General features: G+C 39.0%; 1 protein-coding gene across 4 annotated transcripts in view; it reads left to right on the forward strand.

The window, feature by feature from the left end:
• The window catches only part of SAMD12 (sterile alpha motif domain containing 12), a 173,385-nt gene that overhangs the window by 57,109 nt on the left and 91,407 nt on the right, over nucleotides 1-24,869 (forward strand). For all 4 annotated transcript variants that reach the window (XR_015284102.1, XM_086879810.1, XM_086879816.1 and 1 more), the window contains exon 4: nucleotides 24,490-24,630. Coding sequence is in view for 3 of the 4 variants with exons in the window: in XM_086879810.1 (XP_086735936.1) it covers nucleotides 24,490-24,630 (141 nt within the window). In the remaining variant the exon portion in view is untranslated. The remainder of the gene's footprint in view (nucleotides 1-24,489; nucleotides 24,631-24,869) is intronic.

Consider the following 24,869-nt stretch of genomic DNA (forward strand, 5'->3'; position numbering starts at 1 on the left):
CTCTTGCCAGTTCTGCCAAATGAATGGAACAGTTAATTTGGGCTTCTGTCAACAAAGAATTGCATTGTGTAGGTAATACCAGTTATCTTGATGCTCAGCCTGTCAAACTAACCTGGTACATTTTTCTTTTTTTCTTTTGGGTTTTTTTTTTCCATTGGCAAGGATACAAGTTTAGTATTTATCAGCTTCCATGCAGAATACATGCATTTTTTTTCCCAGAAAGCATACAGCTTAGGATCACATGACATCTTAATTAAATGTGTGCCATTTAATTCCATATGCTGCATGCTGGAAAGAGGCTGGTTCATTGACAGATGCCGCTACGCAGTAGGGAGACACTAATGAAAAGGGCCTTTATTGGTGTCCCCTGGTTTAGCTGGTTGTGCAGCATCGTTCAGCCTTTCTGTGTTGGTTGCCTAAGTGTAGCAGTTGATGTGGTAGCAAACAATCAGGAGGGTGTGTGAATGCTACAGGTGTGGTACAAATAATCCAGCTAAATGGTTCTGAGAAAATGTGCTTTATTGAGCCAAATGTAGTGTGGTAGATGAGAAACCCCTTCATCCTGCCAGTACATCCTCTTCTCCCTTGGAAAGCAGGCTGTGAAGGGAAAAAAATGAGTTGGGAGTTAGTGTAGGTAGACACATTACATGTACTCTAAATGAAAAGCTAATGGGACTAATGTAATCTCTTGTTATAAAAGTTGAATTGAATAGCAGTCATTGTTGTAATGTACACAGGTCAGGCTGCTTAAATCTACGAGGATACTGTGTCTTGTTGTGATGTTTTAATTTTAAGAGTAATGTAGAGCTAGATAGAAAGCAGAGCACAGGCTTTTCCCAAGCCTGGAAGGTGAGCCTTGTGTTGTCATGTTACAGGAGATGAAGCTGCTGAAAGGAAGGTTGATAGGTGACTTGATAACTGGATATAGGGACTTAGCAGGACAACAGTGTGCGTTCAAAAGCTGAAATTGGAAGCTTGAGTGATTCAGTAATCGGAAAATAAATCCTGGCTTTGCAGGTCATTCAGCAGTGGAAGTACTTACTAGGAAATAGGGTAGACTTTGACAAACTCGAGTTTTCAAAAGGTGAAAAAGGTGGGTGGAAAAATACATGGTGTGTGTATGTGCAGTACCCAGGCTGCATGGTCACAGGGATCCTTCAGCAGAAGTATTAGCAACCTCTAGATTCCAGTACACTCTGCAACCTTATTTTGTGAATTTGGGTAGGGGATGTATTTGCAGTTTTATTTTTCTGTTTCTTGCGAGTCTATGCCTTTAGAAGCAAATACCCCTCAGAAGCTCACATAAGCCTTGAATTAGGCACCCAACATAGCAGGAGAAACCAGTTAGCAAAAGTACAGGTAAAACAATCTACCAATTGTTCTTTCAGTGCCCTGCACATGTTTTTTCCTACTTGTTCAATCAGTATGTCAGACGAGGTCTAGGGTAAAACTGATACACAGGCATTCACACTTCAGGCTGAGTGTGAGCAGTCCTGCGTACTCCTGGATATAGCCCTGTTGTAACCATTATGTTTGGAGTAACTACTTGTACCTAGGGAACTATGTAGTATTTTCCCAACAGCTCTCTCCTATGGTTCAAATCTCTTTTATTTTCCTGCGTTTGACCAGACAGCAAGATAGGCTAGATACACATACTAAAAAAAAAATCTAAATGAGATTTTCTTTTCTGAGATGTCTTTTCTTTGAATTCCCCTGTGAATTTCATTTTGCAAATATATCAAATGTGATGTGAAAAGATGATGTCTGTAAACAATCTATTACACATTTCTTACAAACCCAGTTGGATGCTGATGCATGCTCACATACCTGCCACTCCTTTAATTCTCTTCTTAGGCATCATTTCTGTACAAGCCTGTTAATACCATCTGTTTTCCATGTCTATGTACACATTAGTTTTAAAGCAGATAAACATTTGTTGCTGAAGCTGCATATGATGTTCTTTTGCTAGGACACGTACCAGAACTTGCAGTCTGGTAGGAGACTGACTTCTTGAGCTGTTGCCTGGGAGTCTCTTTACATTTGTCACTTCAAAAGTGGCTCTTGCACTGTCCTAAAAATGATAATGAAAAATAATTATTGAAGACCATTTCTTCTGAAAGCATAACCCTCTGAGTATGTTTTCTGATTCAGAAATGTGTGGCTATCAACTAATGTAGCCTGGATCAGATCAACAGAAGGATTTTAGCCATGGAACTATCTTTGGCCTATAAATGCTACATGCAGTATTGCCAGCTGTTGCTGGGGTGGGACTTAGAGCTGCAAAGTGCAGACATCAAATCACTCTGACAGAAAGCAAGGTACACACTGGCTGTCTTCATTACATTTTTAGGCAAGAGTGTATTTTTGTGCAAATGCTTTTGCTTTTTTTCTGGGTTTATGGCTTCTTTGGGTTTAAATAGACTATACTCTCAGGGTTTGAGATTTTGCAAAAGCTCTCAATGGATTCAGATTGTGAAGTTCAGGAGTCTCTGATGTCCATTCAGAATAGTTCAATGTTAATATTAAATGTAAGCATTCCAGGAGATTTTACTTTGGTGTGTGAACTTTCTTTAACAAAAGCAGAAACAGTTACCTACTCAAGTCAGAGGATATTGTCCATAAAACTGTCCAAGATTTTTTCTTGTTTTTTTAATTTTTTTTCCTTGATAAGGCTAAATGTTAAACTGTGCATAAATGATTCAAAGAGAAACTGAATCATCTGAGAGTCTGATTTCCTGGACCTTGTAATTTTTACATCTGCAGTACTGCAGTATGGCATAGCTTTGCCTGAGCACAGCTCTCAGACTAGTGAAGGATCACATGGAGTATTCATGAGCAGTCTTCTCTCTGGGCTGAGTGAGATGGAGCTTTGAGGCAATGGTCTGTGATACTGCAGTGGAGGAATACATTCTTCGATGCATGTGCACCTGCGGATTCCAGCTGCAGCTCAAAATGTTGAACTTCATCGACTCCCACATTGCTCATTATCAGAGCTGAATTCAGTGGAGCTGTCCCTAACTACTTACAGTGATTACAGATATAGGTGATGGTTTCTAATCTTCTACAGAGGCCAGTCACTGGAGGACAGTGAGGGTTTTATTTTGCCAATGAATTACACAGCAACTGGCTGACAGTAGAGGAAGTATCGAGTCTTCTGTTTCAGGTACTGATTAATGTCCGTTCAAAGCGCTGCAAATTCAGGATCTAACTGGATCCTTCCAGTGTATTTTTTTTTGTCCTAGACTTTATTTCTTTTTTCTTCTGAGAATTTTTGTCCATCTGTTGAACAATCTTCCTTTCCAGTAGTGGAAACCTTTAGAAGTACATGCACAAACAGTTCTCTCATTGTACCCAGCTCCAAAAAGGCACTACCTGGCTTGGATGACTCTGTTCCTGAGCCTGGGGTTGGAGCATGCACAGTCTCTTGAAATGACTCTTTGAGTGGGTCTGTTGAGTGGTTGCAGACTGAAATGCTTTGAAGGTTCTAACATGAACAAGTTTAAATAGATCTTCATGAAGACAGCACATTGGCACAAAGGCTTTCTATCATGTTGTACTTTCCAGTTAGAAACAGTGGGGTATTTTTCTTCTTCCCAACAGTTACTTAGTTCTTTTAACTGAACTGCAATTATTTTCCCTGACCTTGCATTGAAGATCATTGAAATTTTGGTAATGATAATTAAGCCTAAAAAAATAAATCTGGTACAAATTACTGGACACTGAAATTTTCAGCCTCAGTGATTGAAGTTCAGAAACACTTGATGATTATGAAAGGTGTCAAGCAGCTATAATCATAGTCATTGACACCTGTGCTGTATGTGTGTACAAAAATATGTATTTGGTCACCTTCATGAGGAATGCATGTAATGGCTCATTGTTACAAGTGTTTCTATTTGGCTGCTTTGCATATTTCTGTCTGTAAAGGGAATATGTGTTTAGAGGGTTTGTTGCTATTCTGTGGGTCAAGTGTATACTTTATGGAAGCTTTCATTTTCTTCTCATACTACTTTATTTAACAATGAGTTTTTCAAACTAGAAGTGCATTATCATTATGTAGATGTAGAAATGTAGAAAATAATCATCAGTAAAATGTATTTCTTATGCATAGTATGTTGTATATGCAGTTTCTGTGGGTAATGATTTTCATGGATTCTCAAAACTACTTATACATGGTTTTCAAATCTGTTCTATATGCATCTTTAAAGCAGTGATGTAGCTGTAGTTAGGAGTGTGCTATATCAGGCTGAAGATGCATCTAGAGTAGAATCTTCTCTGTCCAAAAGTAATTCTTAGGAAGGAGTGTGAATACAGGACAAACATATTTCCTACTAATACCCTCCTGCCTTCCAACAGTTTGAAAACATTATTATTATTATTTGAACACATAGCCCAAATCTCTGTGGTGATACATATAAGTAAAGGACATGGAACTTGAAAGCTGTCATTTTGATTGCTGAGAGCTGAGCAGTGCAGCTTTAACACTGATTTTGTGAGTGCTGGTGGTGGTGTGTTTTGTACTAGAAGAATATTTAAAGATGTAAGGAAGTAATAAGTGTATTAAAAAAACTCAAAACACAAAATGAAGCAAAAACCCAGGCTGATGAATTAGAAAACTGTGTGCCCCTTGATTGTTGTTTTCTTGCTATTTAGTTATTATTTTAGTTTAAAAACTTATTTTCTGGAGTAGTTGATGGCACATATATTCTGATGTCCAGAAAATTCCCTAAATGAGCAGAAAATGCAACCAAAATGCTCCTGTGAGTCTCTCACTTCTCATCAATGATCCAGGTTTGTGGTGCTTGATTCATACAATAGTTTGGATTGTAAGAGTCCCTTAAAAGTCATCCCAAAAGGATCCTACAAGTCCAAATTCCCCCTACCGTGGCCAGAGGCGCCTTAAACTAGATCAGATTGCTCACAGCCCTGTCTAGCCTTGACATTGAATGTGTCCAGGAATGGGGCATCTACAGCTTCTCTGGGCAACCTGTTCCACTGTTTCACCACCCTCACTGAAAAAATGTCTTACTTACATCTAGTCTGAATCTATCCTCTTTAGGATAAAAAATAGGCCTTACTAAAAAGTTTGACCCTGTCTTTCTTATAGGCCCCCTTTAAGTACTGAAAGGCAGCAATAAGATCTCCCTGGAGCCTTCTCTTCTCCAGGCTGAACAACCACAGTTTGAGATATTTCTGTCAACATTGATGGAAGTTACCTTTGAAGAACTTGCAGTATTTACTTACAGATCCCTACTGCTGCAATACAGTTCTGACCTTCAGAGACACCACTTCTGAAGAGCTCACAAAGCCTTTTTATTTTGTTGAATTTGATGAATGATGCCTGGCTTTCATTTCCCTGACAGACTGTTTATTTTCACCAGGTGTGCTTCAGGGCTGACTCTCTGTTTGTTTGTTTTTCTCCTTTATTAGAGAGATAGTTAGTTGTCAGTAAAATAACAATTACAGTATCTGAGCATTTATTGCATGTTCTGGAATACCAGATGTCAGAATATATCTTAGAGAAGAAAGATGGAAACTTTATCTCTTTTTAGTCATAGTAGTCTTGAAAATATAAGGCAAAGTAGAATATGGCTTTTTACATTCCATCTGAGTGAATCCTTCAGTAGTAAGCAACTATTTGCATACTCTTTATGTAAGCAAGCTCTAGCTAAACAGCATCCACTAAATCTTGTGCAGTCTATTGCTGACTTGCAAGAATGCTGGGAACTGTTACACCAATATGATCATCCATCTGGCAGAAAAGCGCTGTAAACTGCAGTGCCATTAACACTCTTGTGTAGCAGAAGCTTTGATGTGCTGTATCCATTCTGTACCTCAATGAATTACACACAGTAAAAGAACAGTATGAACAACTGTAGTCTGAAACACTTTTGTTCAAACCTGCAGTTATAATTGGTAGTGAGCGACTGTAGGAAGCAGTATCTTTCGATACTATCTCTCAAAAATATATCAAAATTATTAAACAGATTTCCCATAGAATTTGAGGACTTGCTAATACTAGGCAGATATGTGATTAAAAACCAAAAAAACTAAGCATGCAGCTTGCTGGTTTTCAATAATTTATGGCTTTCTTGAGTGCAGAAAAGTGAAGCTGCCAAATTCGACCTTGGACCAAAATCATAGCTGGAATATTGTACTTGTTTTGTTTTATGTAAACCACAGTGACGAGTCATGTAATTGTTTTCTGTAGGAGTTTATTGAGAAGTCCTTGAACGACTGCAACTGCAGAGGCCCAACATGGACAACAAATTAGTTTAACTCAACTTCAAATTGTTTTGCATTAACAAGCCCTGTGACTAAACTTTGTGTGTCATTTGGTTGTCAGACCACATTGGAAGTGGACTAACTTAGACATGGGTTGGATTTGCCCTCCACAAAGTAAGCGTGGATGCCCTTGTGTCCTCTTGCAATTCTTGCAAGCATACTAAGTGTTTTAAGTAGTTCCTTGTAACTCATACAGCCAGTAATGCAGTAGCTCAGTGGAGACTGATGTGTTCTCTCCTGCTCCTGGGGCATCCTGGCATGATTTTATCTCCAGTTTTAAGTATTGGTGTCCAACTGTGACCATCCCATACAATTCAAGTCTGTGGGGAGATGACATATCTTTGTGCTGTTTGGTCCCAGTCATGCCTCAGGCAACTGTATTGTGGTCATGCACTGGAAATATTCAGTGTAATTGACCCCTGGAGAGGGGAGCTTTATCTTTGTCAGGTGTCAGGCAGAAGTTTAACAGAGCTGTAAAGTCAGGAGTCAGGCAGGTTCTGAGCAAGGAGGCAGCCAGGGCTCTCTGTCTTAGGAAAATGGAATAGCTGCACTCACACTGTATTCACTATTGCCTCTCAACAATGCAGTAAGGGGTGTGATAATCTAACTTAAAAATCTTCTGCATCTCTTGCTAGAGATGCTGTATTACTTTCAAACCTTGTGGTAGTGTCAATAATATAACTCTTACCCAAACCCATGTGCTGCTGAAGCATGTGGAGTCATAGACATCTTTAGTGAGCCCAAGTTAGAAGGAGAAAAATCTGGACTGCAGCTCTCTACCTCAACCAATAATGTTTCCAATTCCTGTAAGTATTAAAGACTATGTAGAAATAGAACTTAATGGAAGGAGAAATTATGTACTTAGAGTCTTCCTGCCCACAACACTGCTGGACTGAATGTAGCATTTAGAGGTGATGCAAATTCTTCATTCTTCTTTTAGGGTGATAAGAAAGCTCAGAAGACTGATACTTGTCTTTCCACTGTGTGGGTTTTTACCACAATCCAAAAATAATAATAAAGGATAAAAAATAACAGTATCACCTGACTGAAAGATTCTTAAGAAAGGTACTTGAGACAGTTAATGTGCTTTTTTTTCATTGTAGAATCAGTGTGAGAAGATAGAAATTTAACTGATAGAGAAATAATTTAGCCTCCTTAAGCAAATGCTGTTCTAGCTTTGGACAGCCTTAGGACTCTGCAATAAAAATGGCTTAATGTGAACAGTTATTGACCTTTTATTATTAAAAATAATAAATAATATCCTGACATGTCATTGTATTTGTCATTTGATGGTTTTATACTCCTCTCTTCTATTTTAAAGCACAACTGTTATAATACCCAACCAGGTCCTACAACAAACAGAAAATAATTATGTGAGAATAACTTTGTACATAACAGTTAATTGAAATTGAAGTTCAATATGAATGAGGGCGTGAATGCCTCAGTTTTGAGTAACACTTTGTATGAGTTCATACTCGGGTAGGTAAGTATTGTCCTGGTTTTTGTTAGGATAAAGTTAATTTTCTTTTTAGTCACTGGTACATTGCTGTGACTTGGTTTCAGTGTGAGGGCAATGTTGGTAACACACTGATGGTTTGGTTGTTGCTTAGCAATGCTTGCCCAGAGTGAGGGACTTTTGAGTGTCTCAGGCTCTGCCCTTGAGGATTTGCACAAGAAGATGGGAGGGAGCATGGCCAGGACAACCATGAACTGCCCGTATGGATATTCCATACCACAGAACACCATGCCCAGTATGTAAACTGGGGAGAATTGGCCAGGAGTGGCCAATTGCTGCTGGGGAATGAGGTGGGTGTCGGTCAGCGAGTGGTGAGCAACTGTGCTGAGAATCACCTGTTTTCCTGAGTTCTATTTTTTTTCTCATTACCATTATTATTATCAGTAGTAATAGTATATTTTACTGTCATTAATATTATTATATTTTACTTTGTTTCAGTTATTACACCATTCTTGTCTCAACCTAGAAGTCTTTTTCTTCCCTCATTCTCCTCACCATCCCCTATCTGTGTGAGCTGAGCTGCCAGCTGGTGTCAAACCACAACAGTGTATATAGAGCAACATTTTACTTTATCACACAAGTAAAATTTCTTACCTAAGAACATGGATTTCCCATTAACCCCACCTGGATTTGAAATAGTGCTCTGTCTCCTTCTCTCTCTCTCTCTCTCTTTATCTATCTTTTTGAAAATCACTTCATTTCTTAGTGTCTGTTTCATGCAGCTGAGATGATCTGATACTGCATGTTGAAGTGCAGGTCTTTCTAGTTTCAGAAAACTCCTGATTGCATTGCAGAAGTCAGCCATAGAAAGAAACATTTCTATGTTAAGAGCCCACTCTCTAAAGAGCCATTTTTCTTGATTGTTCTGGGACTTGTTAAGGCAGACTCGACTTGATTCTCTTTTCTGGGCAAGGTTTCAGTGGAAGGTTTTGCAAACTTGGGGAGTGCATTGAATGCCTGGCAGTCCCAAAATGCTGTGAGTCCAGACTGATCTCAGGAGATGCTCCTCTCTCTGTAGATGCAAATGTTCTTGTTGTCAGCATATCGGTGGGTGTAAGTCAGGACCTTTATAAAGTCCTTTAAAGACCTTTATAAAGTTTATGAAGTTAAGCATTGTGGTACTTTGTAACCTCTTTCATCACCTGCTTTAAAAATTGATGAGAATATCTGTGTTGAATCTAAAAACTTAGAGTGGGAAGTGACAGCTTTTCTTATTAACAGCTTTGTGTAATTCAGGAACACTGAGAGAATAACCTATTAGGAGCTGTCTTTGTATTGACCGCCTTTGTGACAGCAGAATAATTTTCTTGTCTCTTACAGCAGTCCTGTAGTATGTCTGCTGCTACCCAGCCACTCTATAGCAGGAGGGGGCTCTTGGCTAGCAAAGAGGAGGTGCCTTGCAGTACTGAGGAAGTTACTTTGCAGAAGGTGTCCAGTCTGTGGAGGTGTAGGAAGGTGATTTACTTTGATCACATAGTGTTTATCCCAAGTCTGGAATGATATCCCAGTAATTAATGTGCTTAGGTAAAGACCAAAACCTGGTGACTGTCTCTAGAAATAACAGATTTTTGTCAGTCTTCCTTTCTCAGATCTTTTATTGCCCTTGCTGTAAAGCTGTTCCTGTGGAGACTGTGCCAGTGCTCTAATTGTACTTGCAGGTGGGAGGAAACCAATGGCATTTTTTCCATGTGTCCTGACAGTGCTTGAGAAACAGTACTGGCTTAGGGGTCAGGATTGCAGAAGGTATTAAGGGTGTTCTAAGAATCACAAGTGAAGTGACACAGGCCCACCCTACAACTATAATTAATGGTCCCTGTGAATCAGGCAGGATATATGTGTAAAAATCCTTGACAGCTCTTCTGACTTGTGCAATGTGATATGCAGCATGTTGCCCTTCAGAAGTAATCCAAAATTGGACTTGACATTACTGCTTTTTGGGCTCTTTTTCACACATTGTCTCTTACAGGACTTCACAGAAGTAGCATTCCTTGAAGAAATGTGTTGCTTTCCTCAAACACTGTATTCCAGTCATTTACACCTCTTCTCTTTCTCCTTCTCATTTCCGGTATTTGAAAATGTTGGATAAACTTTCTCATAAGTAAGACCTGAGACAAGGCTTAAAGCCAGCAGAATCCTTAAAATGCCTATAAGTGAAAATTCAATCTGAGAAAAATTGCCATAGTCATTAAAAACTTAACCAGTCATCTCTTTTCCATTGTTTTCCATCATTTGAGATAACCAAGTCATTTAAAAGTTTAGAACAGGTAAAAAACAGCAGAGGAAATTCTTTCCAGCTGCTCTTGCTTGTGCCAATGGACACATAGAATTCATGAGGAAGGACATAATTTTGTCTATCCTCTGACCTCTGATTTCTGAGAAACCAGCTTATACTTTTATTTGCCAGGAAGAGTGAATGAATCCTGGAAGTCTTCTCGTCTTTTAAAATTGAACAAACCCTTATGCAGCAGATGTACTATGTTAGTAGAGCTGGTTGGGTTTTGACAAGAGAACTGCTGGCTCTGTAATGTTGCCATGTTGATGTCAGTGATATTTCCTCAAACATCATTTGACACTGAGGCTAATTAGTAAGGAATTATGACAATTTGTGCCCATGCTGCTAGGGGTTCTTACTTTTAAGAACAGAATGGCTGTGTTCATGCCATCTGTGGGAAATAGCCATCAATCTCTGCTCATTCCTGAAATATACCTGGAAGTTTCTGAGGAACTGTTAGGTGGCCCAGGTCAGTATCATCTCATGAAATCTCAGGGTTTGATAGTACAAACAACTGAGTTCCAAGGCTGGACCCTGGGAGCAGTGGTTAATTTAATGGAGTGGACAGTGGTGGAGAATGGATATTCTTGGAACCAGATGCAATCCTCTTTTCAGAATGGGTGGCATCAGGTGAACTTAAGGGCTGAAAAATCCCCATGTCTTACAAGCCTAGTAGGGCCCATCCTTCTGCACTTCTAACCTTGCTTTTTCTTTAGAGAAATCCAATGTCTGGATGCTGCTGCTGCTGAGAGATACTGCAGGTACTGCAGGTGTACACTTGTATCTAAGCACTTTTGAGGGAAGTTCCATGTAGGTGGGTATTTTTTCACCTGACTCTTGGGTTTGCACATTGAATACATTGATAAAAAAATTATGTAAGACTCTTGTATTCAGTACCTGCTAGTTGTGACCTTGCTAACTCTGTTGAAGTTCAGGTGATTTGCTGCTCTGTACCTTCATAGGATAGAATCACAGTCACTGTGGTTAGGCACCTCTGGAGTCATCTTGTCCAAAGCAGGGTGTGCTAAAGCACATTGCCCAGGGCTGTCTTGCCAGTTGTGTTTCCAAGAATGGAAACTCAGCAACTATTCTGAACATTTGTTCCAGTGTTCAAGCACACTTAAAAAAGGTTCTTTTTAAATGGATTTTCCTTTGTTTCAGTTGCCATTGTCTCGTTATTCCTTCTGTCAGGTGTTTACACATGTTAGAAAGCTCCCCCTGAGCCTTCTCTTCTCCTGGCTTAGTAATCTCAACTCTCTCAGTCTTTCCTTACCTTAAAATGCTCCTAGCTATTAATCATCTCTGTGGTCTTTTGTTGGACTTGCCCCATATGTATGTCTATGTATGTCTATATCTTGTACTGTGGATTCCAGAACAGGGCACAGTATTCCAGAAGTGGTCTCGCTAGGGTCAATTAGAAGCAAAGGATCACCTCCTCAGACCTGCTGAGCTGTGTCCTACTGCAGCCCAGGAAACTGCTGACCTTCTTTGCTGAAAGGGTACATTCAGCTTGGTATTCACGAGGATCTCAGATCTTTTCTTGCTCACTGAATAACAAAAATGTTTACTTACACCATTATGAATGGATCTTATGTGATCTTGTCTGTTAAGTAGGACATGGCTGCTGAGAGCAGATACTAGGTCCTGAGGCCATGACTGGGAGTACCCATGCCTTGCAGAAAGAATCTTGGCTTGCCTGTCTTCAAAGGTCATCAGAAAATTGCTTGGGAGCAGACTGGAAATAACTTGATTTAGGTCATCTTCTTATGCAACTTGCCAAAGGATTTGTAATTGATACTTCGATCTATAGGCAGCTGTGATCCTACATACCATCCAGCTGATTTAATTCAGGGCTATTGACAGGAATTCACACTGTCAGTGCTCACATAGCACTTAACCAGGAAGTTACTTAACATCACTTAACTTTGAAGTCTGAGAAAACTGCGGAAAATAACTTGTTCCAGTGGGAGGAAAGCAGAAAAAAAATGGTGAGGGAAACCAAGCAAAATGTGTATCACATAGATGACTCAAAGGAGAACATTACAAAGAAATATAAGTGAATTGAGTGAAGAGTATTTACATATCTGGATATTTGATTTAGAATTTTAATTATACACTGGAAGATGAAGTAAATAATTTCGTAGTATCTGTTGTCACTTTTTTTGGTTTATATTCCTGCTATTCAGTTCTTGTTCTGTGAATATTGTTACTTGCTGGAGTTTCACAAGACAGGTCTATAACCCAGGAAAGAGAGTTAAGCCTAAATGTTTATTTATAACATAGAAACAAGAAATTGTCTTTTGTGTATAACCAAAATCACATTTGAAACTAACCCTAAAATGATTTGGCTTTTGTATTGAATACTGAGTTCAAGATAATGAATGGAGATGAAGATAAACAATTTAGTACTTGACTGAGGATTCAATTTGTGGCTCGGCACTCAGAAAACATTCTCTAGACTCTAGTGGTTTAGGAAAGTTTTGCTAGGCTGAAAATTATGTTCTCTGTTTTCTTTGTATGTGTCTGTGTAAACCAGTGGAAAAATTATTTTGTATATTTGTGTCTGAGCACTGATATGAGTGACAGCACCTTCATTCAGCCTGTCAGAATAGTCCCTCTCTGCACCAGTAAAGTATCTCGCCCTGCACTTAACCAGTGTGTCACTGGTTCCTAATGCATATTCTGTAAGCAAAAGCACTGTGCTTAAAAACAGTGTGACATCTGCTCACTGGGTGAGGGTTAGTCTGCAGTATTACTGTAGGAAATTTCTGTGATGATAGTTTCCAGTCTTTTCCTTTATAAATTATTACAGGAAAATTGCTGATAAGGGTTAAGGGTTATAATGCATCCACTAGCCACAGTTGTTGCTTTTTCTCTAATCTGATTTTATGGGTTGATTAGTATTTGTTCAACTCAGTGCCTCTTTAACAACTTAAAGGTGGATCATGTCATGCATTCAAATTTGAATCTCTCTATATATTCTTTCTTTAAAACAAGGTGTAACTGAAGAGTCATACATAATACAGTGATTTAATGGTTGCTGTTCTTTCTGAAAGGAAAAATTTAATATACAGTAGAAAGAAAACCCACTGAAGCTATCTGGAAGGCAATATAATAGAAAAAAAACCCCTTACTATCTGAGGTTTGGAAGTTTACTGGTATTTCTTTGATTTATGTAAATTTCCTTTTCTTCCTTTTACTCTTTCCCACACTTTTTTCCCAAGGCCTTTTCGAATGTTAGATCTCATGCAGAGATAAACACCCCTCCAGTACTGCTACCTCCCTCTTGTACAGACCCAAATAACCAGAGCTTCTCTGAACAGTCTCTTCCAAACCTCCATTTCAAGACCATAAGGACCTGAGAATCACCCATTTCACTACTAAGTGGCTCTGATTGTGAATTAGCCTCATGATTTAACTAGTGTTTCATTTTAATTAGCTTGGGTTTACCTTGCAGCACTTCTTTTTCTTGTTTTGCCCCTTCCTGCTAAATCAAATCACATTGGAAATGGCAGAATTCTTCTGCCATTTTAAAATGTTGGCAAGATTCCTCTCACAAGCAGCTCTAAGTATTGCTATAGTCACTGGAAGCCATCCACTGACCTTAGGTTCAGCTGTAGCTAAAATTAGCCAACTGTTTTTGTTAATTAGTTGCTAAATTACAAGCTTTTGGAGAAAGAGTATTTTGTCCCAAGCTCTTTTTTAGACATGTGCTGCGAACAGCCAGAGTGAGTGACATACACAGATTCCATTATGCCTAACTTGGGACCTAGGTGTGATGTCTGGATTGAAAAGTGAACTCCTAAATTATCATCCAGAATAGTCCCTTTTGTGGTTTCTGAAAAACCATGGAGGCACCTGAATATCCTATTTCCCTTTTTATTTTAGCTATGAATTTATCTCAGTGCCTGCAGTTAATTCTTTATGTGTGCCCAGAATTGTCCCAGTCTGAGCAGAAAAGCAGAAGTCTGCTTCCCCTTCCCCTGCTTTCATGTCTACCTGCCTGGGCAGTTGGCCCTTTCCTTAGCATGTAGGAAATGGAGGGCTGGAGTGGCTTCTCTGTGTCTGGTCTCGGGAAGAGGCTGGGAGTTGGCAGAGGTTGGAGCCCTTGCACTCTGCACCCAAGTGCATCACAGCAAGGTCAGTGCAGCCTCCCTCACCTCAGCAGGACTGGGGGCAGCCCCCTGGCCTGGAGCAGGATGTTCCTCTGGGAGTTTGAAGATGAGCTGTCTCCCTCTTTTTGGAAGAGCTCCCTTGCTCCTAGCTATAGCAGTTATTTTTATAAAAAAGGTCACACAATGTTTTCCTCCACTTTGTAGTGGAAAATGAGCTTTTATTTTTGCTTGGGAGAATGAGAGCCAAAGCTAGAGCTGGGGACTGGGCTACATGTTCCATTTGGGCCACAGTCCTAGGCTGCAGCCTCTGGTAAGGCTCCTGCACATTAGTGTTGTATCATTACTAGGAATATTAGTGTTGAGCCAATTGCTTGGGATACAGAATACAGAATTTAAAAAAATGAGGTCTGGATTCTGTTATAGGGATGAGTTGCTTAAAAACCAGGTACAATAATTTGTTGCTTAGCTATCTGGGGTTTTTTCTGATCCAAAGTGCCTGTCTCACAGTGTTCTACAGGTCAAGTGTAACAATTAAATAGGAGAAAAAGACCAGCCAAATAAAATCCTTATGTCCTGATTCTCCTCACAGCTACCGTAATAAAGGCTGGAAGAAATGTAAAGGAGTTCTGCAAAGTTTGGTGCACTACTGAGCCAGCAGTGCAGCAACAGATTAGTGCCTGTGTCTATAAGACTGTGCATATAATTGAGTAGTTTTACAACAGGAAAATTATCTTTCCCTAGATTATAAAATGGGCAGCACAGACAGTAAGTTCAAGTCCTATCAGAGGTGGTATGTGCCACTTGACAGGTTCCAGGCTTCTAATTAAAGACCCGAAAGAGAAATGCTAGAGCAAAATGTGCATCTGTAGAGATGTGGCTGGTTCCTCCTTCAGGTTAGGAGGGTTGAAACAGTCTACAGTGCTTAACCTATGAGTATGTTGCTTTTAATTTTCCATTTTTATTAGTATTAATTATTAACCTCATGAATATTAACTTTTCTCAATTTCCTTTTTATTAAAAAAATGAAGGATTAAGCTGATAAGGGTGTGGAAGAAAGCACCACTGCAAGCTGCTTGAAGATAACAATGTGGAACAGGAGAGAGTTAGTGATACAGACTGGGAAGTGTTTTAATACTGTAGGTACCTCAGCACTGGGATATGAAATCTTATTTTAATATTTAATAGAATTTTATTTTTTTGCTTTTTGTTTTAAACAAAGCAGTGATTGGAAAATCTTATTAGAAAATGTAAGTTCTCAAATTTTGTTGAGCTGGTTCTTTGATGACCTACAGACCTTCCGCAATGCAGTACAGTAAGCTGTCTGCTCACATTATGTCGGTCCTCCTTGCTTCCCACAGGTTTGGCATTAAAAGAAACTCAAAAAATGAATTAAACATGTTTCGAATACTCCTTCTTTGTGTGGGTTTTTGCCTAAATGCTGTGTGGCAGTTAGAGTATTCCGGAGGAAGAAGGGATGGCTTTCCCCAGCAGAATGAGTCAGATGGACCCCAAGATCTCCTTCCAAGGTGTGACTGTGGTGGGTTGATCTTCACTTGACACCAGGTGCCCCCCAAGTCTCTCTATCACTCCTCTCCTCAGCAAGGCGGGGGAAGAAAGTAAGATGGAAAAAACCTTGTAGGCTGAGATATAGGCAGTTTACTAAAATAAAATGTGACGCTCAAGCAAAGAAAAAACTCCAAAGATTTTATTCTCTACATCCCACCAGGAACTGGTGACTTCCTGGGAAGCAGGACTTCAGCACTTGTAGTGTTTGCTCTAGAAGGCGAACATTGCAAAATAATGAATGTCCTCCCTTCCTCTTCCTGTTTCTTAGCTTTTATATCTGAGCATATGTCATATGGTATGGAATGTCACTTCGCTCAGTTTGTGTCAGCTGTCCTGGTTATGTCCTCTCCCAAGATTTTGCCCATCCCAAGATTGCTGGTATAGAAGAAAAAGTTGTAAAGACAGCCTGAATGCTGTGGGAGCACTGCTCAGCAGTAGCCAAAACACTGTGTTCTCAATGGCTTCCCAGCTACTGCTACAAAGCACAGGCTCTGAGAGCTGCTGAGGGGAAAATGAGCTGTGCCTCAGCCAGGAACAGTGCTTGAAAGCAATGAAAGATTTTGCTTATAAATGGATTGTCTTCTGTGTGATTTCAGGTACTTTCCAGTTCCACTTGGGTTTGTCACTTCAAGAATGAGTGTTTGGGTCTTTTGGTGTGCATGTTTACATGGTTATTTTTCTTGTGGTAATAAATGATCCCTTTTTTTCTGCAAGAAATCTGATTTTTGTAAGGTCCACCATTAGAAGTTACATAAAAAGTTCTTGTTTGAGTTTGCTTTAAAGACTTCAGTCAATTCTAATGCTTGCCAAATTGTCTTTCCCTTTCCTAATCTGTTTTGTCTAGAAGCTGTACATTATAAAATATGAATGTATGTTTACTCCTGAATACATTAACAAGACTGTTCCCAGTAAAAATGATCAAATATAATTTTTTCAAATTAATAAAGAAATGGGATATATAGCACATAATGTGTTGCACAGGGAGCAATGTTACATTAACTAGGAATTGAAGAACTGCGTGTCCTGCTGACGGTGAATAAAATCAAACGTGTTGACAGATTCTCTCACTCCATTACGAATAGGAAAGACCTTGAGGATGTTTATTTAAATAGGGGGACCATAAATCTAGCACACAGGTACCAACAAACAGTAGTCCTAGGGTTTTTTTTCTTCAAAAATATGATGTACAATATAATAAAAGCTCATTATTATATCTCTGTATTATCTTTATATATAGCTGTAGATAATATATAATTTTGTGTGTCCAGGAAGTAAGCTGGCAGACATACAACAAACAATGTGGATTTATAGACTGCCTGCTAAAGGTTTACATTTATGTTTAATTTGCTTTGTGGGTCCTATTGGGTCCTTCCTGAGAGCACTAAAAATGGTTGTCTCACATTTTTACAGTATGCTTGAAAAGTGCTGTAATGTGATTTGTGCCTGAATTTATATTTCAGAAGGGAATTCAAGTTATAACTATTTCCTCCTATTAAGGTTATCAGGTGCTGAATATGTTCATCTGAAAAGCAGGAACATCTAAGAGTCTTTTACTCAAAACTTGTAGGAGATCAATATAGTTCCCATCAGTACAGTAAATGATCAACTGAACCACTTCCAGTAATCATGATGCAGACTCTCATTAACCCCTTCCCTACTCTGTATTGAGATTTAAATTCTGAAACAGTCTTAGTATACAGATATTTTTGAATATATCTGTAAATCATTAGACACTAGAGTAATTAAGTCAAAATTTTATAATTAAGGCTCTTATGTATCTGTAGCAGTTCTGTTTAAGACCTTTATTGATGATCTGGATGAAATGATTGAGGGTATTCTTGGTAAGTTTTCAGGCAACACCAAGTTGGGTGGTAGTCTTGATCTTCAGGAGGGCTGGAAGGCTCTACAAAGAGTTCTGGACAGGCTGGATTGATAGTCCAAGCCCAAATGGTTCAACAAGGTGAAGTTCCAGGTCCTGCACATGGGTCACAACAACCCTACCAGCAAAGATTTATATTAGAAAAATACAGGAAAATAGGAAAAATTTCTTCTCAAAAAGGTTTTTCAAGCACTGGAATAGGCTGCCTAGGGAGTCACTCCAAGGAGTCACCATCCCTGGAGGTGTTTAAAAGGCATGTGGCTGTGCCTCTTAGGGCATGGTTTAGTGGTGGTCTTGACAGTGCTGGGTTAATGGCTGATCTGAGAGGCCTTTTCTAGCCTAAGTGATTCTATGATATAAGGGTACGTGGTGCTCCCACACGAAGTATGCAATTAAATACCTCCTTGGAAATGAGTGGGTAAGTCAAGGAGCAGGAATTGCTTGCTTTATTTATGGGAGGAGTTGGGAGTCAGGAGAATTTCACTTCTGGAGAGGGATTTTTGTCTTCAGCATTAATTTTCAAGGTACCTGGGCCCTTTCAAGCTAATTGCCTGGAAGCAACTACCAGGGATAAATAAGCATATTTTTAAATTGCAGTTCCTAACAGATCCATGCTCTGTTAACTCATTGTCTTTCAGTATTTTTACATGACTTCACCATTACCACTGGATTTTTGGTTTTGTTCAATAGCATAAATCGAACAAGGTTGTGACTGAGCTGATGGACATGCTTGAGCCTGTGTAAGGAGTACAGGAGCTCCTTAGTGGCCTGGGGAGAAGCAGCTGGGCGTAGCAAGCTGGGAGACATCCTTGGGAAGAGGCAAGGAAAACTGAGTATCAGAAAGACATGTCCTAACTTGAAATTTCAGAGACCATTGTTGAACAGAAGCTAGATAGCTCACAGGACTGTATCAGAATTAAGAGAATAGAAAATGACAGTGATATAAGATGTAATATGGAGGGAATTGGGAAAGGCAGCACTAAGGTGAGAGGAAGTTACATCGAATTAAGTAATCTGACTTAAATAGCTTCACAGATGTAACACTGACATCTTAATAGGTTTGTCAGAAACAAATTTAGAAACAAAGCTGTGTTTTGGTTGTTGCTAGTTTTGTATTTGATAATGCAGTTAAGCTATTTAGTTCTGTTCTTTCCTTTCATATTCTGTTCATGTTTGTGGTTCAGAAGTGTGGAAGAAGGACAGGATGCTATGACCTGAGAGGGGTTTTATGGAAATAAACTTGCTTTATTGTAGATTTATTGACAGAAGTAAAAATAGTCATCTTCTTCTTGTCATAATTATAAACAGGCATTATGTTGAGACAAGGGATGCAGATAATACTCAGAAAGTGCCTTTGTTTGCATAGATGCTTTTTTGAGTTTGATCAGACATTTATTGACCAGTATTACAGTGCTTTCTTTGAGAAACTCTGTCATAGAGTGTCATCCAGACCCAGAAAATAATGAATGAGAAAGATAGAGAATCATCTTTGGTGATGCTAACAAATAAAAGCATTTCCAAAGCAAATTTGATACCTGAGTAAATTGATACATGTGCCTTCCTATGCTTTCCTGTGCTTTTATTGGAGACATACTGGAGTCATGGGCTTTTTCCATCCGTTTATCCGACCAGAACGTGATTCCTATGGCCCAATGGAGGTTTACTGCTTTTGTTAACAGGATGAGAAGGTACAAGAATGCTGGCTCAGAGGTTGGAGAACTTCCTCAGCTCCTCCTGGTCCGTATCATTAGAAACTATTGTTCCTTCTTTGTTTCTATACCAGTATTCCCTGTGTCTCCTATGTATTTAAGCTGGTCCCCAGCTGAGATTTGTTCATCATTTCAGAAGTATCAGGAAGGTGCCAATAGCAATTTTGGGAGCTAAACTCCTTTGCCTAGGCTAGCAAAGTGTCAGTAAGGTGTTTGCTGCTATGGTAAGTCTGATGAAAAATCAATCAATTTTTACTTTTAAAGCAAGTCTTCCCTGATTAGTGACACATCAGATAGCTGAGGGGGGCAAAGAGGATGGTAATGCAAACTGCAGTTTACCAAGAGCCTGCATTAGTCTTAGGGCTAAAATGATTAGTAAGACAAATCAGATCTAACTGCTTTTGCAAGAAAAGCTGTAGATTTGCCACAAGGCATTGATGACAAAGTGGCTGATGTGTCTGGTTGGCTAGTGATGAGACAGGCATGAGAAGGAAAGACTGGCTCTTAAATTCTCATGGGAAAAGCAGAAAATGTAGGACTGTAGAAGATCTGATAGGTTATCCAAAAAAGCATCATGAAGTCATACTAAGTTTTATCTGAAAATTTGATTTCTGGTTTGTGCTGTTTCTTTTACAAGATATTTCTGAAGTCAGCATTCTCAATTGTATTCATATCCATTTGTTCTCTTTTCAAATCAGTTCTCTAGTTTAAAAGTTCTCTTTTCCCAGTGTTCATCTCCCCCCGCTGCCATCATGAGTCTATTCTCATTCTGCAGGTGACTGTTCTTTCTCTTGCCTCCTCTCATAATTTTGCTGTTCCTCACTATGAAATCACAGCCACTTTCTCTGCCCATTCTTGCTTGCATTCTTTCCTGAGTATATGATGAGAGTTTTATACTTGTGTCTCACCAGCACCTGAACAATGATATTTATGTCTGTGTCTCTGTCATGGAAATTTCTTATGTGCTACGTCCAAGGAGGCTTGTTTTTAAGCACTGCAGTCAAGAGAAGCCAACAATAAGCCTGCTTAAGCAAGAGGAAAGCTGTGATCAGACTATTTCAAGTAAACACAGAAGCACCACATTTGAAAAACTAGAGAAGCACACTATTCTCTATTAATGAAGAATAAAATGACATTTGCAGCATTTAAGTAAAAACTTGAAAAATTTTTCATCTTACATAATTTAGGGGCTTAGTGAATATCACTTTCCTTTTTTTTCAGGTTTTATAGGGAAATAAACTGAACATCTTGTCTTGATAATCAGGTTTACCTTTCATATTATACTGAGAAGACAAGGTCACCTGTCTTGGCCATATTTGACACCATCATTTGTTCCTACTAGTGGTTTATAATTTTCATCAGCTTTAAATTACTGATTATTTTCTTCAGGGTTTTGTGCAGATCAGCCTCTAACTAGGTATCTGCTCTTGTTTCCCTCTATTTCTTCAGTTCTTTCCATTTGTTAAATAAGCCCTTTCTTACCTGTCCCTTTGCCTGCATTGCAAGTGTTCTTTCAAGGCTTCTTACGAGGTGTCTGCCTGTGTGTCTGTGAACTGGCAGCTGGGGGAAGAGCAGTAGGATATACCAGTGCATGGAGGTCTGCACATTTCTGATTAGGTACAGCAGTCTGTGCTGCCTTTCTTGCTCAAGGGCCAATGCCAGCCTCATTGGACCAGTGCTTATACTCATGCTAATGTTCTATGGCATGCAATGTTTCTCCCTCCATTCAAATTTTCATCTAATCCCAGCTTGATTCAATGAGATCTGCAGCAGCTAAGTCATATTAGAAAAAATTAGGCCATCAATCTATTATTAAGCTGGAAAGCATTTTATATTTTGTGTTTGCCCTCAGGGTGTCTCAGAACATTCCACGGCTGATCTGCCCTGAGTATGAGAGGGCTGGAGTTTAGGTGCTAAAAGATGCATACAGATACTGAGGGAGTTGTGGAGTTTTGTTTAAAACATTTGGTTTCTAGCCTTACAACTAGCCTGAACCAAGGCCTAGGTGTTTGTCAATGGGACCGTTATGGTTTTGTTAGTTTAGGTGCTTTTGAAAAAAAAAGTCTGTAGCACCTATATCTAAGAGGTAGTGTCTATCTGTAGTGTTGGGAAATTTTCCTGCAGTGTTAGTTAAGTTCATTCTACTTGTGTCTGAGCAAAGGTCAGTGTATACTTCTAGAAAATGTTGCTTTTGTCATGTTCTGCTTTTGATAATGTATCTGCAAATTAAAAATCTACCCCCAAATTTTACTGTATAGCTGTCCCTCTGTTTAATTGTGTTGCTTGATAAAATGGCCATCTTTTGTGTATTCTTATTAATTTTCTATGTTAATCTTAGCTTTTAAAAAGAAAATAGATCTTTAGATCAAGATCCTTCATGTAGTTTATTTCACAGAACAGATGATGTTGGAAGGCACCTCTGGCAATCATCTACTCAAAACAGGGACAAGTGTGCTCAGGATCTTGTCAAACAGGTTTTGAATGCTTCCAAAGACAGAGACTCCACAAATTCTCTGGACAGTTGGTTTTGATGTTCAATAACAAAGAGTTTTTAGCACGAAATGATTACTCTTTCAGATATGCATAATACAGGAAGTAAGACAGAGAAGCATCCAAAATCATTAGCTGATTGTCAGGATCTTGGCCTTAGTGACTAATTGGCTTTAGTAACTCGTCCAGGCACTAAAAATACCTTTTCAAAGGCAAGATTTAGTATCAGAATGAAAATTATTCCAGCTGTGGCTTGGATGTTGTTCTAAGTGTTGAGAGGGAAGAAGGTATGGGATTGAATTTTCACATTCATGTCCCTTAGTGCCTTCTTGAAATGCCACATTTGGATGTTTGCCTTCTCACCTCATCACTGCCTCAACATGTCACTTTGGATTTGGTGCAAGAAAGAGTTAATTCAAGGCAATTTGTGCAAGCTGCTACAAAGAGTATGAGTCAATAGCATCATGCTTTGAGCCTAAGCCACAGAGGAACTGACATGCCAAGCATTGAAAAGAGACATCTCTGTTTGTGCACACTAAACTTCCAAGGGCTGGGGTAGAAAAATGATTTGAATATGAACTAAAGAGTTGCCCAGAGGAAGGAGAAAGTAATGACTATATATCCATGGCCAAAAAGAGGTGGAGGGCACTGGATGAGATGCATGGCCTCTGTCTGTCCTTTCATATTACTGTTGCTGACTCCCTGCCCTATGATGACATGTGTGTTGGCATTCTTTTAAACTGGTGTCTGGTATTTTTATTTGCTTTCAGTTGCAAAACAACATACTCTTGAACTGTTATACATCCTTTATAAATTGCTTTAAGATGTTTTAGTGTGATAAGATGATATAAAAATTGAAGTCATTATTACTGCCTTTATCACCAGAGGAACTGGACAGCTGGCATTGATCTGCAAGAGACTTTATTTCCATAGTTTGTTATTACATTAACCCTTAGAATTTTTCTTGTTTGTGATTTCAAAGAAAGGTTTCCTAATCAAAAGGTCATCCTTTGTAGCATGTAGTGTTTGAGAGACACAGAAGGGCAGAAAATCTATGAATGCTGTCATTTTTATCTGATCAATAATGTCTTGCTTTATTAATAGTAATATCCCAGTATTTTACATTTTGTCATATCAAGATCCTACAGAACTGCTTGTGAGTGAAATCTCGCAGTTTGTGAAAAGCGTGCTGCTAACTCTGGTTCGGGTCAGATATTCTATGCCTCTTTAAATTTTTGGCATTTATCTTAATAATTTTAATTAAAATAATTATCAAAATTCTCTACTCTTTGCTATTTTATAAGTAAAGAGGTTGAATAAGGGCCTTATCTTGCTGTGTTGAGTAACACTTTCTAATGAGCTAAATTGTACCATTCATCCAAAAGCTACAGTAATGGTAGCACAGAGGCTGCTGTGTTGCAGAGGGAATAACTTGCTCTTTGCTGTCTGCTTCTGATTTCAGAATAAGGCCTGAGAAGTCAAAGAAGGGATTTTTAATAATTAAAAAACAGAGGAGGTAAACATTGAACCTGTTTTAAAAAGTGCACCAAACATGTGATTTTTAAGGGAGTATCATCATCGCTCCAGTTTGATTTGTTTTTATTGGCCAGGGCACCTTTAGATAGCAAATGTATATAGTGGGAATGAAGAGTCAGTAGAGGGCTGCACAGCACTCCTCCCTGTACTACCTCACAGCAATGGTGAAGACCAAAGGAAGTAAGTTTTGGTTTTCTTCCTAGGGTAAAATTCTGCTTGATGCTGTGGTTCTCTGCTTGGTTCAAATACTTCTTTACTGTTGGCTCAGCCAGTGTACAGCCTTGTTCCTGTTTATTTATAGCATAGCCATGCCCAAAAGATGGAGTCAGAGTTCCACTAGCAAAATCGGGAGAATGTAGATTGTTTGATTTTTTAAACATCTACAATCTGCCTGGAACTGTGTTTCGACATTAACGTGATACTAAAGATAAGTCACAAACTGGGAGTGAATGCCTGCAAAGTCCATAGGCTCCTTATACTTGGGCAGATGGCTTTTTATAGTCAGACACAATATTTTTCGGGAATGATTTAGATATAATTGATAGAAATCTCTGGGGTTTTTTTTTCCAACTTTGCTGTGATAGTTTGCTGTTAAGAGGGATTTGGAAGGCTGAACCATGAAGTACAGAACCATCCTGGGAAATGGTGCTGCTAAACTATATACATATCTGAATTGCAACAATATTCATCCTTGGTATATCTTAAATTGATTTAATTCGTAAAACACACAGTCATTGGTTTTCACTCAGTTCTTGGCACGATGCTTGAAAATAGGTGAGTCTATTTAGATACCTATGTCAGTTGTAGACTTACAGGGGTTGTCCTACCCATGGGAGACTAACTGGCCGTTAAGAACAGTGATTGGCTGACTAAAATGGCACAAGATACCTGTTTTACATGCCTGTATCTCACAAAGCACCAAAACAATACAGAAAAACAATAGAAAAGGGAGGAGTACCAAATAAATCTCTAACAGTAAGGGAGTACCAGATGGAACAATATCCTCTCAGAATGAGGTATTTCAGGGCTGAGGATTTTTTCTGTAGCAGATTATCATGTCAGAATGAGCCTACTGCAGTAATGGAAATCCTTGGGTGATTTTTCTTTTTGGCTTTTGTTTCCAGGCCGTGCTTTGCTGAGACTTACTGACAAAAAGCTTGAACGAATGGGCATTGCCCAGGAAAGCCTGCGACAGCACATTCTGCAGCAAGTCCTTCAGCTGAAGGTGAGAGAAGAAGTCCGAAACCTCCAGCTGCTCACACAAGGTATGAAAAATAATTTTGATATGGACAGTTACTGATATCAGATAGAAGTTTGCCTGAGGGCATAAAAGGTGACTTGATGTTCTTCTACAAGAAATGATGTGTGAAAATGTCTCAAAGATTCCACAGACTTTCCAAGGGGGGAACAAAAGGTAAAATAATGCATAAACAAATAGAGATGTTCAGCTGCCTGTTTTGTGTGATGAATAGGCTCCATCTACAATTTGATGATGGTCCTTCTT

This window comes from Cyanistes caeruleus, chromosome 1 (genome assembly GCF_971803275.1).
Source record: "Cyanistes caeruleus chromosome 1, bCyaCae1.hap1.1, whole genome shotgun sequence".
Lineage (NCBI taxonomy): Eukaryota > Metazoa > Chordata > Aves > Passeriformes > Paridae > Cyanistes > Cyanistes caeruleus.